A 14,679-nucleotide genomic window follows, 5' to 3' on the forward strand; every position below is an offset into this window, starting at 1 on the left:
ATGTCCCCTCAATCCAACTGAGAGGAAGAACTCAATACCTGAAAAACATCCTTGATATCTCATCCATTATTTTATTATTTCAACAAATTTATTGAGAACCTACTACTTGCCAGGCACTGTATGAGGCACAAAAAATACAAAGTTGAACAATGACACAAAAACACAATTCCTGTCCTCATGGAGTTTACAATCTGGAGAGTCTACATTAATCAAACAAATATATATAAAATTACAAAGGTGTTCAACATTAAGTAGAGGTCATGTGATAATGTAATTTTTTTCTTACTCTGAAAAAAATTAGGGAATGCTTCCCTGAGGAAGTAGTGAATGAGCTGAGATCTGAAAGACAAATAGGATGCCTTCACATCACAAAAAGTGATGAAGGCATTTCAAGCAAAAGAATAGCATGAACAAAGGTTCCTTTGGTGGAAGAAGCACTTTAATTCTCACTAATTTCAGATATTTAAAGTGCAATAATAGTCAAATACAAAGTAAGTGAAATAAGGAGCACAATGAAACTAAGAAGTAATAATAGGTAACTTCTCTTAAATGCTTTTAAGGTGATGTGCCAGTCACTGCTTTCATGTTTTTGAGGTATTAACTCTTTCAATGTTCAGAATTATAAATAGCAGCCCTAATAATTGATAACATAGGTAACATAAAATATTTTTGTTCCCATCTAGGGTTAGGTGAGTTACCTTGATTAAAATTGCACTTAAAAAAAAAAGAGAGAGAAATCTGCCTGCAGTATAAAAATGAATCAGAAAGGTCAGGGTAGCTTAGGAAGACCAATTAGGAGGCTATAGAAGTAACTGCAGGCAAAAAGTGCTAATGTTAGCTTAGACCAGAAAAGTGGTAAATGAAGAGAAGTAGACAAATTTACTAGGCAAAATGAAAGGATGTGGTAATGAATTGATGGGGGGGGGGGGCGGTGCATGGTTAGAGAGACAAAGTTCTAGGTTACTAACTTAGGAACCACTGTGATGGTGGAACCTTAGATTGGATACATTAATAAAAACTTAAAGAGGAATATTTAACCCTTGTATTGACAAGTACTGAATAAAAATAACCACAATAAAAACCCAAAAGAAGTTTCTGATTAATTTTGTCATATATTTGCCTGCAATCATATAAAGCTATTCTTACATGGCTTAACACGGTGATCTTCTGAATTCTACAATGAGAAAAGATAAAAATACAATACCAAGAATATGTTTTTCGCATATATGAAATTTAAAAGAAAAACACTAATATAATTTTCTTCCCCTGATTACTAACATCTCTGCTAGGGATTTAGCAAAGACAAGGCAACTTTAATTTTAATTTGTGGTCATTTAAAAACTCTGATAAGTTTATTACAGGTTGATTCTTATATTTCTCATACAGCAAAAAAGATTGAGACTAACTTAAACAAAATTCTCCCCTTGTTTTTCAAGTAGTTTGTTTTTATATACACACACATCTTTTAAAAGCATTATATTCATCTTAAAAAAAAAAAGATAAAAGACCAATAAGTGATTCCTTTCCCTACCTCTGGAAAAATATGTGAAATAAGGAATAAGGTTAAATAAAAACATATAATTGGGATTTCAGTGAAAAGAGCAGGTTATTAATTGTGATTTCAGTCATTTGTTCTTTCTGAGCCATAAGGTCTTTATTAAACTTTTAAAATGTAAATAACACCTACCTCACAGGCTTGTTGTGGGAATTATACAATGTTTTTGGAAATGATTTATGAATTTTAAATCTCTATAAAAATAGTAATCACTATAAATTTTTAAAAATCTAACAAAGCATATAGAATATTCAGCTTCATATTAATTATTATCTCTACTGTTTATATGATTTTCTTGAGATGGCCAAATAAATTGAAAATAAGAAAAACATTCAGGATCTATAACAGTAATTAATTATAATACATCATAAATTTAAAGTTCATATGGAGCAAATACGTCAAATCTGAAAACCACTGCAAGTTCTAGAGAAGTTCATGTACCATCACCTTGCTTTTCTATAATAGAGACTGCTTTTGTTGAATATATACCTATAGATCAAAAGTACTCTACTAAGGATATAAGCTATACATTCAAAATATTTAATTAGACCTTTGCTTTTAATCTAAAACTATACAATAGTTTTAGATTAAAATGGTTTAACATGATTACTAAAATACTCTGAGGTAAATAACAGTTTAACTTGTTCTTTGCTATATCCTTAGCTCGCAAAACACGGCCTGTATTTTTAAATAATGTTAATGAAAATGGACATTAAAGACAAAAAAAAAAGGCCAGTACCATTTTCAATAAAATATAAAATCACTCTAACACTTAATGTAAAATGAAACGTATTTCCTTCCAAGTATTTAGATATAGGAATGGCTATGTAAGTCATGCCAACAAGCAAAGCACCATAAAGTATCCTCATGTGGTTGAAAATTTGAAATTTTTCAAGTAACTTAAACAAAGAGCAGTCCAGCTGTTTCAGTTCCATCTTGAATATATTTATGTTTAAGAATGTGAATTTTAAAATAGACCCCACTTAGTTTAATTTTACCCGAAATATATTTTAAATTGTTAAAAGCCTCTGTTTCTTAAATACTCATAAACTTTTATTTCATAATGCATGATTGAGACTCTCTCTCATGTTGGTTTCAACCTTAACAACCCTAGAAAATAGAATTCAAAATTTACCAGTTATTCTTTTTTCAATATATAAGTCACATAGAACTTTAATCAAAACTAGCATTATAAATTCAACATGTGCAAACAACCACCTGTTAAGATACTGTAGGAATGGTATGAAATCATTTTATGTATGTGAAAAGAAAATTCTCTGAAAACATTACCCTCCTTAAATAGAGGAAAGATGAAGATAAAGAAATAATATAAACAGTATTAATTAAAATTCTTATAGTTACAAATGCTGCCAAATTTAGCAGGATAGTTAAATTACTCTTTGACATCTAACAATACATGTTTAAAGGAATGTACAAATAATGCTTTTTAAATCAGTTGGCCATATACTCTCATGCTTTGCTTTTTTATAGTTTGTGCTTTTTATTTTAACATTTGTACCATCTTCTTTGTTGAAAACTATAGCTTCAACTTATACAGCATACCCATCACTTAAAATGATTCTTTTTCACATTTTAAAGTTACCTCCTACGTTCCGTAGGGTGATGATTTTCCAGAGTTTTCAAACCTAGCAATTAGATAATTTACTAATTTGATTGGACTTTTTTTTTTACAGTAATAGTTATAGATTTAAGTACATAATTTTAGTAACACTTAAAATGTAAGCCTCCTTTTATTTTACATTAGCCCTAAAAGCATCTGAATCTCTGTAAATAATAGTAAATTATTAACAAAGTGATAAATAAATCCAGCAATCTGTGAGAACACAATAGTTTTTCATTTTTCTTTTTTAAAAATGTCTATAATGTAATATCAAAATTAGGAAATGACATCTTCTATTCATGAGGCATAGAATTCATCTTACAGTATGCATTGACTTCCCTATATCACACCAGTTTAAAAGAGGGTTAAACCCTAAAACACAAAACAACCAAAAGATTGTAATGCCCATACCTAGCATTTTCTAAACTGGTTTTGGAATAGTCACCACTTCATCACATTCTATTTCATTTTATTGTCTTTTCATGAAAAGGAAAGTTTCCCATTAATTGGTAACATCATATTATAAATATAACCTCCACACTCCAAAGCTATAACTTGAGTTTCTGGCTGCCACTCCTGATATTCAACTGATGGAGAAGAGCATCTTTTTCTAAGTGAGCCTCTGCAAGAGCCATTTTAGCTTTAGCCAATTCTTGTTTAAGTGATTCATTCTCTTCCATGAGCTGAAATGATAAATTTGGAAAATAAGAAAATGTAACCATTTTCAGGAAATACAGACTATTTATACAGTATCTAAAGGTGTGACCCACAAGTCAGCAACATTATCCAATGCTGGTGAGGGTGCACTTAAGCTGAAAATTGCTCTGAGAAGTTATTTGGAAACACATACCAAGCACTTAAAATGTCCTTAAGTTTTGACCCAGCAATTTAAAACACGAATTAACTCCTAAGTTCCAAATCTAATAGTGATTTTGTTTAATTTCAATTTCCCTTAAGACGCCGCTGACCTCACTCCTCCTTGCTAAGCCTCTCTCCTCTTTCACCTTTTACGTCACAGGTATTTCTTGTTTACCCCGCTCTACCTATGGACTTTTCATCTTTCCCTCTGATGTTTAAGAACTCTTAAATTTTCTGCATTCTATTAAAGTCCAGAATTGGTTGCCTTCTCTTATCACTTGAGTCACTCTCTTAGACGTTCTCTTCTACTCCTGTGGCTCCCACAATTATGTATAATCTGATATAGGGCAAGCCTCTCTTGAGCTCCAGACCCACATTCTCAAGATCTCACTGGACATTTTCATCTAGATGTCAATAGGTCTTCTCTTATTAAGACTCAGTTCAATCCTCTTAGAACCATTCCCTAATCTCTAATGAAGAAAATGTGATAAAACCTTCTCCACGGGAAAAAGCATTTACACAGATACATTAAAATATATGCATTCAACTTCAAAGAGTTCTCAGATTTCTTTTAGCTGCAGCTTAAGAATGCCTGTCTCACAGACCAAATTGGGTATTTTATCATACTTTCCTAAACTCCAGTACATACAACACATGTATGCTGTGACTACTGTTTACACACTTCTACTTTCCCCATTCAATTTTGAGTTTCTCAATAGGGAGTGGTATTCTCTTCCAATTCTATATCCTTAGCTTAGAGCTGACATCTAACAAATCCTGCTAAATAGATGAATAAACTCATTCTGTAGTTTCATCATAGAGAATTAATATTCTGCTGGATAGAATTTCATAACAGCAAAAAATAAGAAGCAACTCAAATATTAACAAATGTTAAGAGTAACCTTTAGAAATGATAATATAGCCAAGCCCATATTAATCTGCCATTAACAATAAATATGAAGCATTGACTATACTTCAATAAATATAAAATAAAATAGATGAAGCATATGCAGCAATATGGAAAACATTTGTTAAACAACGTTAAGCAAAAAGTACAGTATATATAAGTGTGAAAGTGTTAGTCCATCAGTCGTTATCAGACTCTGCGACCCCATGGACTGTAGCCCACCAGGCTCCTCTATCCATGGAGTTCTCCAGGCAAGAATACTGGAGTGGGTTGCCATTTCCTTCTCCAGGGGATCTTCCCAACCCAGGGATTAAACCTGGGTTTCCCTTACTGCAGGCAGATTCTCTACCACCTGAGTCACCAGGGAAGCCCCACAGCATATATACTAGGATAGCAATTGTTTAGAAAAATTATGGAAAGAGACTGAGAGGAAAAATTTTAAAAATACAGCACTATAGGAGGTTACAATATGTCAGAGCTGTTTTAAAATATTTTTCCAAAGTTCTGAAATATTATGATACTTTTGTAACTTAAAAATAAGACATCAAAATGAATATATCCTCCAATTAGCCTTGGCAGATGCCAGAAATGGCACTCTCCCACATTTCCCCCTTTATCTTCTATTAGACTACAACTTCTGTGAAGGCTGGGAATGGCCATACCTTGCTCAACACTGTATCAACTAACTGCCTAGTACATAATAAGCACTCAACAAACGTGATTTAAGTAAGTAAATGAATAATGCCTAATAATTACGTTAATTGCTGAACTGAATGAGTATGAACTAGGTTTCCCATTACCTGTTCCCTAGTAAAGTCAAAAGAGCACTCAGGAAAGTTGGCTGACTGCAAAGGCCAAGGAACTTCTGGGCTCGTCTGAGTGGCTTGAGTGACACTGTGTTTTTTCTTCAGATCACACGTTCCACTGGTATGTAGCACTGAATCACTTTTGACATTTTCTTCCAAATCATTTCTAGTGTTAAGTATCTGAGAATCTAATCAAACAAATAAAATATTCAGATAACATTTCTAAATACTTGATAAATCTTAAGTTCTCTTGTGAAAACCTAATTTAAAATGAGTATGTCATAGTAAGAAGACATTATTATGAAACAAAAAACAATAAAGTCAAATAAAGAAAAAGCTCATTCATTGGAAAGATTAACAAACTCAAAATCAAAAGCTCATCTGTTGAAAAGAAGAATAAAATTGAAAAAAACCTTATATAGACCAAAAAATAAAAGATAAAAAGAAAAAAATTAGTAGAATCAGAAATCAAAGAAGGGACATTATTATTGTCCCTTTAACAGAAATAAAAATAATTATATAGGAATACTGTGAAAAATTGTAGACCAATAAATTAGATAACTTAGATGAGGTAGAAAAACTTCTACAAAGACACAAACTACCAAAACAGACTCAATAAGAAACAGACTAAATCAGTAATCAAAAACAAAACAAAAATATATTCAGAGAAAAAGCCCAGGCCCAGATATGGCTTCAACAGTAAATTCTACCAAACATTAAAAGAATTAATACCAAATCTTTATAAACTCTTCCAAAAAATAGAAGAGGAGGAGCATTTTTTAACTCACTCTATAAAACCAGTATTACCCTGATTCCAAAACCAAAGAAATCATAAAAAAGTAAACTAAAATCAATATACTTAATATAAATGAATACAAAAACCCTCAATAAACATTAGCAAACTGAACCCAGCAATATAATAAAAATAACTATAGACCATGGCCAAGTGAGATTTACCCCAGGAGTGCAAGATTGATTTAACATTCAAGAAATAAATTAATGTAGTACATCACATTACTGTCATTTTCAATTCACACACAAAAGACTCAGAATGCTTGGTTCACAGTCCATTCATGTTATCATTCAGTGTCCCATGGGCTGTAATGTAGTACATCACATTAACACAACAGATAGCCACAAGGTCATCTCAACAGATGCAAAAAAAAGATATTTGACAAAATCCAGTACTTTCTCATGATAAAAACAGCAAACCAGGAATAGAAGTTCCTCAATCTATTCAAGGAAATTTTCAAAAATTCCACAGCTAATATCACACTTAATGGTAAAAGACTGGATGTTTTCCCCCTAATATTGGGAATAAGACAAGGACGTTTTCTCTCAATACTTTTACTCAACACTGTCCCAGAGGTCCCACCCAAGGTAATTAGGCAAGAAAAGGAAATAAAAGGCATCCAGATTAGCAAGGAAGAAGTGAAACTATCTCCATTCACAGATGACATGATCTTGTACATAGGAAAAAAAAAAATAGAGAATCCATTAAAAACTCGCAGAGCTAATGCACAAGCTTAGCAAGTCTGCGGGATATATGATCAATATACAAAAATTAATTGTTTTTCTAAGCACTTGCAATGAATAATTCAAAATTAGATTAAGAAAACAGTTCCATTTAAAATGTTATCCAAAAGACAGGAAATATTTTTACAAATCAACATTTTTTCTAACTTTTTGGATTACAGAGAGTCAGAGCATTTAGGTTGCAAGTGAACAGAAGCCCAAGTCAAACTTGTTTTTAAACGAGGAAATGTATTTGTTTCCATAATTGTAGCATCAAAGTGATGGTGCTTCAGGTATGGACAGATATTGGAATTCATATGATGTCCTCAGGAGTGTCGTTTTAGGAACCTGACTCTATCGACTTCTCAGGTCCACTTCTCTCTTCTTCTGCATTAGTCCAGTCATATGATGGCAAACGTAACCTCTGGTGACCAAACAAGTAAGTTTTACAGCCTGTGAGCCCTTCGCTCTCAGTGTCATTTTCAATTCACACACAAAAGACTCAGAATGCTTGGTTCACAGTCCATTCATGTTATCATTCAGCGTCCCATGGGCTGAAATCTTTTGATTGGTCCACCTGGGTCCCTTTCCCACTTTAGGGACAGGGCCATATGATTGTCAGGTTCAACCAAAACCACACTTAACTGTCATGACAGAGAGGTAGTTCATCAAACCAAATTATATTAAGAAGACAGAAGAGTAATATCTGTTCAACATAATTTTTCCCCTTAAAAACATTCCCAGAAGGTGTCAGCTAGGTCAAAGAACAAAAATACTTTTTAAAGCTTTTGTTCATATTGCCAAATTACCCTTCATAATGATTCTAATAATTTTACCCCAATTTTTGATGTATCGAAATAGTTTTATCTACATGGGTAAATGTCATTGAATTGAGTTTTGGTCTGTTCTTGAATTCATATTACAGAAGTCTCAAATCAGAAACTACTTTTTACAATATTGTCCTGTACTGATTATATTTTAAGTAATATTAGTTAGAAAAAATACACAAGAACTGTTGTACTGGGTCAGACTAGCATACCATTCAGCTTGGTAGGGATTATAAGGGAAATCCTGAAGTGCTACGCCATGGCAGTCAAATCCTCTACTCTTTCAAACTCAAAAAACTCGTAAGACCCCTAAAATTTGACTTGATTATGAGTTTATCATATACTTTTGGCTTTCAAACTTAGAAGAGCAAAACCCTTCTTTTAAATGAAATCTGATATAGAATTCTAATATAAAGTGAAAACAAAAAAACAGCCGTTATATAGGCTGTAGTGAGGAAAACAGGGTCCAAAGCTCATTCTATTTAGCCTAAATATCTCACCACTCACGGGATCCTAAGAATAATGAAAAACTACTGACCAAAGCAACTCTGAAATCCATTTTATTTCAAACGTTGGGAGGTGAAATGAGGAGAGAAAAGGGGAGGGGAAAGAAAGAAGAGAATAGGAAGAAATATGGAAAGAGGAAAAGAAATGATTTGGAGAAAAAGGGAGGAGAGATTTAGAAAGTAGAGAAGAAAGAATGAGCATGGTAAAAAAGGAGAGGGAGGCAGATGTAACTGGAGATTAAAAAGGGAGAGTTAACTGTGAATCTGTTTCTGTTCTGCACATCCATTCACTTGTAGTACCATTTAGATTCCACATGTAAGTTAAATCAGATAGTATTTCTTTTTCTCTGACTTACTTCACTAAGCTTAATATTTTCCAAGTCCACCCATGTTGCTGCAGATAGCAAAATTCATTCATCAGTTGAGCTCAGTTCAGTTCAGTCGCTCAGTCGTGTCCGACTCTTTGTGACCCCATGAATTCATTCACGGGTATCTGAAATTACCTGTTTGCTAAATTCAAATTTATATTTACATATATGTGTGTGTGTATATAGATACTGGGTTGGCTAAAAAGTTTATTTGGGTTTTTCCATAACATCTTATACACACAGAGAGAGAGAGAGAGGTATGTTAAAGTTTCTCTATGACAGTAGTATCTCAATATGCTATGATTCCATTTTTCTTTATTTCAAACAGCTATCTTTTATACATTTTCAGTTATGCTGTTAAATGGATAAATACATTTCTTATGACTAAGCTACGTTTTAGGAAATCTTTTATCAATATAAAATTTCTCTCTGAGGCCAATGACTTTAACAGGCACCTCACAAAAGAAAATAAACAGATGGCAAATCAGCATATGAAAAGATGCTGTACATAATATGTCATCAGGGAAATGCAAATTAAAACAACAGCATACCATTACACACCTATTTAGAATGGCCAAAATACAGAACATTGACAACACCAAATGTAAACACAGACAGAGCAACAAGAATTCTCATTTACTGCTGGTGAGAATGTACAATGGTACGGTCACTTTCTTCCAAAACTAAACATCCTCTTGACCATGAGACCCACCAGTCACACTCCTTTGTATTTACTCATAAGGCGCTGAAAACTTATGTCCACACAATTCTTTACAGCAATTTTATTCTGATTGCCAAAATAAGGAACCAATCAAGATGTCCTACAGTAGGTGAAATAAATTGTGTTACATCAGACAATGGAATATTATTCAGCAGTAACAGGAAATGAGCTAGTAAGCCTCAAAAAGACATGGAGAAACCTTAAATTATATTACTTAGTAAAAGAAGCCAATCTGAGAAGGCAACATACTGTATGACTCAGATCTGACTCTGGGTATCTCTTGAAGGTAGAGCTGATAAGATTTTAGGAAGAAACACAAACTGGAATCAAGATTGCCGGGAGAAATATCAATAACCTCAGATATGCAGATGACACCACCCTTATGGCAGAAAGTGAAGAGGAACTAAAAAGCCTCTTGATGAAGGTGAAGGTGGAGAGTGAAAAAGTTGGCTTAAAGCTCAACATTCAGAAAACGAAGATCATGGCTTCTGGTCCCATCACTTCATGGGAAATAGATGGGGAAACAGTGGCTGACTTTATTTTTGGGGGCTCCAAAATCACTGCAGATGGTGACTGCAGCCATGAAATTAAAAGACGCTTACTCCTTGGAAGGAAAGTTATGACCAACCTAGACAGCATATTCAAAAGCAGAGACATTACTTTGCCAACAAAGGTTCGTCTAGTCAAGGCTATGGTTTTTCCTGTGGTCATGTATGGATGTGAGAGTTGGACTGTGAAGAAAGCTGAGCGCCAAAGAATTGATGCTTTTGAACTGTGGTGTTGGAGAAGACTCTTGAGAGTCCCTTGGACTGCAAGGAGATCCAACCAGTCCATTCTGAAGGAGATCAGTCCTGGGATTTATTTGGAAGGAATGATGCTAAAGCTGAAACTCCAGTACTTTGGCCACCTCATGAGAAGAGTTGACTCATTGGAAAAGACTCTGATGCTGGGAGGGATTTGGGGCAGGAGGAGAAGGGGACGACAGAGGATGAGATGGCTGGATGGCATCACTGACTCGATGGACGTGAGTCTCAGTGAACTGTGGGAGTTGGTGATGGACAGGGAGGCCTGGTGTGCTGCAATTCATGGGGTCGCAAAGAGTCAGACACGACTGAGCAACTGATCTGATCTGATCTGATTATTTTTTACTTCAAAGATGAGGTTTTTAATTTTTAACGATTTCTAAGTAGAGTATGAGGGAGAAGGCAATGGCACCCACTCCAGTACTCGCACTTGGAAAATCCCATGGACAGAGGAGCCTGGTAGGCTGCAGTCCATGGGGTCACAAAGAGTCAGACATGACTGAGTGACTTCACTTTTCACTTTCATGCATTGGAGAAGGAAATGGAAACCCACTCCACTGTGCTTGCCTGGAGAATCCCAGGGACGGGGGAGCCTGGTGGGCTGCCGTCTATGGGGTCGCACAGAGTCGGACGCGACTGAAGTGACTTAGTAGCAGCAAGTACAGTATGAAAAGGCAAAATGATAGGATACTGAAAGAGGAACTCCCCAGGTTGGTAGGTGCCCAATATGCTACTGGAGATCAGTGGAGAAATAACTCCAGAAAGAATGAAGGGATGGAGCCAAAGCAAAAACAATACCCAGTTGTGGATGTGACTGGTGATAGAAACAAGGTCCGATGCTGTAAAGAGCAATATTGCATAGGAACCTGGAATGTTAGGTCCATGAATCAAGGCAAATTGGAAGTGGTCAAACAGGAGATGGCAAGAGTGAATGTCTACATTCTAGGAATCGCGAACTAAAGAGGACTGGAATGGGTGAATTTAACTCAGACGACCATTATATCTACTACTGTGGGCAGGAAACCCTTAGAAGAAATGGAGTAGCCATCATGGTCAACAAAAGAGTCTAAAATGCAGTACTTGGATGCAATCTCAAAAACAACAGAATCATCTCTGTTCGTTTCCAAGGCAAACCATTCAATATCACAGTAATCCAAGTCTATGCCCCAACAAGTAATGCTGAAGAACCTGAAGTTGAATGGTTCTATGAAGACCTGCAAGACCTTTTAGAACTAACACCCAAAACAGATGTCCTTTTCATTATAGGGGACCAGAATGCAAAAGCAGGAAGTCAAGAAACACCTGGAGCAACAGGCAAATTTGGCCTTGGAATACAGAATGAAGCAGGGCAAAGACTAATAGAGTTTTGCCAAGAGAACACGCTGGTCATAGCAAACACCCTCCTCCAACAACACAAGAGAAGACTCTACACGTGAACATCACCAGATGGTCAACAACGAAATCAGACTGATTATATTCTTTGCAGACAAAGATGGAGAAGCTCTATACAGTCAGCAAAAACAAGACCGGGAGCTAACTGTGGTTCAGATCATGAACTCCTTATTGCCAAATTCAGACTTACATTGAAGAAAGGAGGGAAAACCACCAGACCATTCAGGTATGACCTAAATCAAATCCCTTATGATTATATAGTGGAAGTGAGACATAGATTTAAGGGACTAGATCTGATAGACAGAGTGCCTGATGAACTATGGACTGAGGTTCGTGACATTGTACAGGAGACAGGGATCAAGACCATTCCCATGGAAAAGAAATGCAAAAAAGCAAAATGGCTGTCTGGGGAGGCCTTACAAATAGCTGTGAAAAGAAGAGAAGTGAAAAGCAAAGGAGAAAAGGAAAGGTATAAGCATCTGAATGCAGAGTTCCAAAGAATAGCAAGAAGAGATAAGAAAGCCTTCCTCAGCGATCAATGCAAAGAAATAGAGGAAAACAACAGAATGGGATAGACTAGAGATCTCTTCAAGAAAATCAGAGATACCAAAGGAACATTTCATGCAAAGATGGGCTCGATAAAGGACAGAAATGGTATGGACCTAACAGAAGCAGAAGATATTAAGAAAAGGTGGCAAGAATACACAGAAGAATGTACAATAAGATTTTCATGACCAAGATAATCACAATGGTGTGATCACTCACCTAGAGCCAGACATCCTGGAATGTGAAGTCAAGTGGGCCTTAGAAAGCATCACTACGAACAAAGCTAGTGGAGGTGATGGAATTCCAGTTGAGCTATTTCAAATCCTGAAAGATGATGCTGTCAAAGTGCTGCACTGAATATGCCAACAAATTTGGAAAACTCAGCAGTGGCCACAGGACTTGAAAAGGTCAGTTTTCATTCTAATCCCAAAGAAAGGCAATGCCAAAGAATGCTCAAACTGCTGCACAATTGTACTCATCTCACACGCTGGTAAAGTAATGCTCAAAATTCTCCAAGCTAGGCTTCAACAATATGTGAACTGTGAACTTCCAGATGTTCAAGTGGTTTTAGAAAAGGCAGAGGAACCAGAGATCAAATTGCCAACATCCGCTGGATCATCGAAAAAGCAAGAGAGTTCCAGAAAGACATCTATTTCTGCTGTATTGACTATGCCAAAGCCTTTGACTGTGTGGAGCACAATAAACTGTGGAAAATTCTGAAAGGGATGGGAATCCCAGACCACCTGATCTGCCTCTTGAGAAACCGGTATGCAGGTCAGGAAGCAACAGTTGGAACTGGACATGGAACAACAGACTGGTTCCAAATTGGAAAAGGAGTTTGTCAAGGCTGTATACTGTCACCCTGCTTATTTAATTTATATGCAGAGTACATCATGAGAAATGCTGGACTGGAAGAAGCACAAGCTGGAATCAAGATTGCCAGGAGAAATATCAATAACCTCAGATATGCAGATGACACCACCCTTACGGCAGACAGTGAAGAGGAACTCAAAAGCCTCTTGATGAAAGTGAAAGAGAAGAGTGAAAAAGTTGGCTTAAAGCTCAACATTCAGAAAACGAAGGTCATGGCATCTGGTCCCACCACTTCATGGCAGATAGATGGGGAAACAGTGGAAGCAGTGTCAGACTTTATTTTGGGGGGCTCCAAAATCACTGCAGATGGTGACTGCAACCATGAAATTAGAAGACGCTTACTCCTTGGAAGCAAAGTTATGACCAACCTATGTAGCATATGCAATAGCAGAGACATTACTTTACCAACAAAGGTCCATCTAGTCAAGGCTATGGTTTTTCCAGTGGTCATGTATGGATGTGAGAGTTGGACTGTGAAGAAAGCTGAGCACCAAAGAATTGATGCTTTTGAACTGTGGTGTTGGAGAAGACTCCTGAGAGTCCCTTGGACTGCAAGGAGATCCAACCAGTCCATTCTAAAGGAGATCAATCCTGGGATTTCTTTGGAAGGAATGATGCTAAAGCTGAAACTCCAGTACTGTGGCCACCTCAGGCGAAGAGTTGACTCATTGGAAAAGACTCTGATGCTGGGAGGGATTGAGGGTAGGAGGAGAATGGGACGACAGAGGATGAGATGGCTGGATGGCATCACCGACTCAATGGACTTGAGTTTGAGTGAACTGTGGGAGTTGGTGATGGACAGGGAGGCCTGGCGTGCTGCAATTCATGGGGTCGCAAAGAGTTGGACGCCTTTGAGTGACTGAACTGAAGCAGTTATTTTCCATAAAAGCTTGTTCCTGTTTGAGTTTAAAATCCTATCATCTCTTTGAGGATATTAATTATATTTCTTTAAAAGTCTCAACTTTTCTTCAGTACTCTGAAGTACTAGAACACTCTGTTCTGCTTTCTTACAAGATAAGACTTGAAGTTTGGAGATCTTAAAAGTATCTGGGAGCAACAGCCACACAGCAAGCCTATCTTCTCACACCAAAGCTATCTTCGCCTGAGCTTTTATCAGTAATGAGGCTGCCGTTTTAATCTTTTTTGGTATGACTTCTATGTTTGCTGTAGCTGTTCCCCAACTTCAGAGAGGAAGACTCTTCAATCAAGGGTTCCCCAGAAACTGATTCCACCTCAGCAATAGTTGTCTCATGGTTTTTGGCTACAGAGTTTTCTAGTTTGCCTCTTTTCAGTCCCTCACATTTCACCCTCAATTAATAAAGTGAAATTTAGAACACCTAAGTCTACCAATTCAAGCTCTTTCCACACTACCTTATAAGAC

At 36.2% G+C, this 14,679-nt stretch overlaps 1 protein-coding gene across 4 annotated transcripts in view; it reads right to left on the minus strand.

Moving 5' to 3' along the window:
* Positions 1-51: 51 nt before the first annotated feature.
* BLTP3B (bridge-like lipid transfer protein family member 3B) overlaps positions 52-14,679 on the minus strand; it is a 93,694-nt gene continuing 79,066 nt past the window's right edge. For all 4 annotated transcript variants that reach the window (XM_019961142.2, XM_019961141.2, XM_019961144.2 and 1 more), the window contains 2 exons: positions 5,742-5,935; positions 52-3,859 (listed from right to left, as the gene is read on the minus strand). In XM_019961142.2, the coding sequence (XP_019816701.2) occupies positions 3,725-3,859; positions 5,742-5,935 (329 nt within the window). In that variant the 3' untranslated portion in view covers positions 52-3,724. The remainder of the gene's footprint in view (positions 3,860-5,741; positions 5,936-14,679) is intronic.

The sequence above is a fragment of the Bos indicus genome, chromosome 5 (genome assembly GCF_029378745.1).
Source record: "Bos indicus isolate NIAB-ARS_2022 breed Sahiwal x Tharparkar chromosome 5, NIAB-ARS_B.indTharparkar_mat_pri_1.0, whole genome shotgun sequence".
NCBI classification, from domain to species: domain Eukaryota; kingdom Metazoa; phylum Chordata; class Mammalia; order Artiodactyla; family Bovidae; genus Bos; species Bos indicus.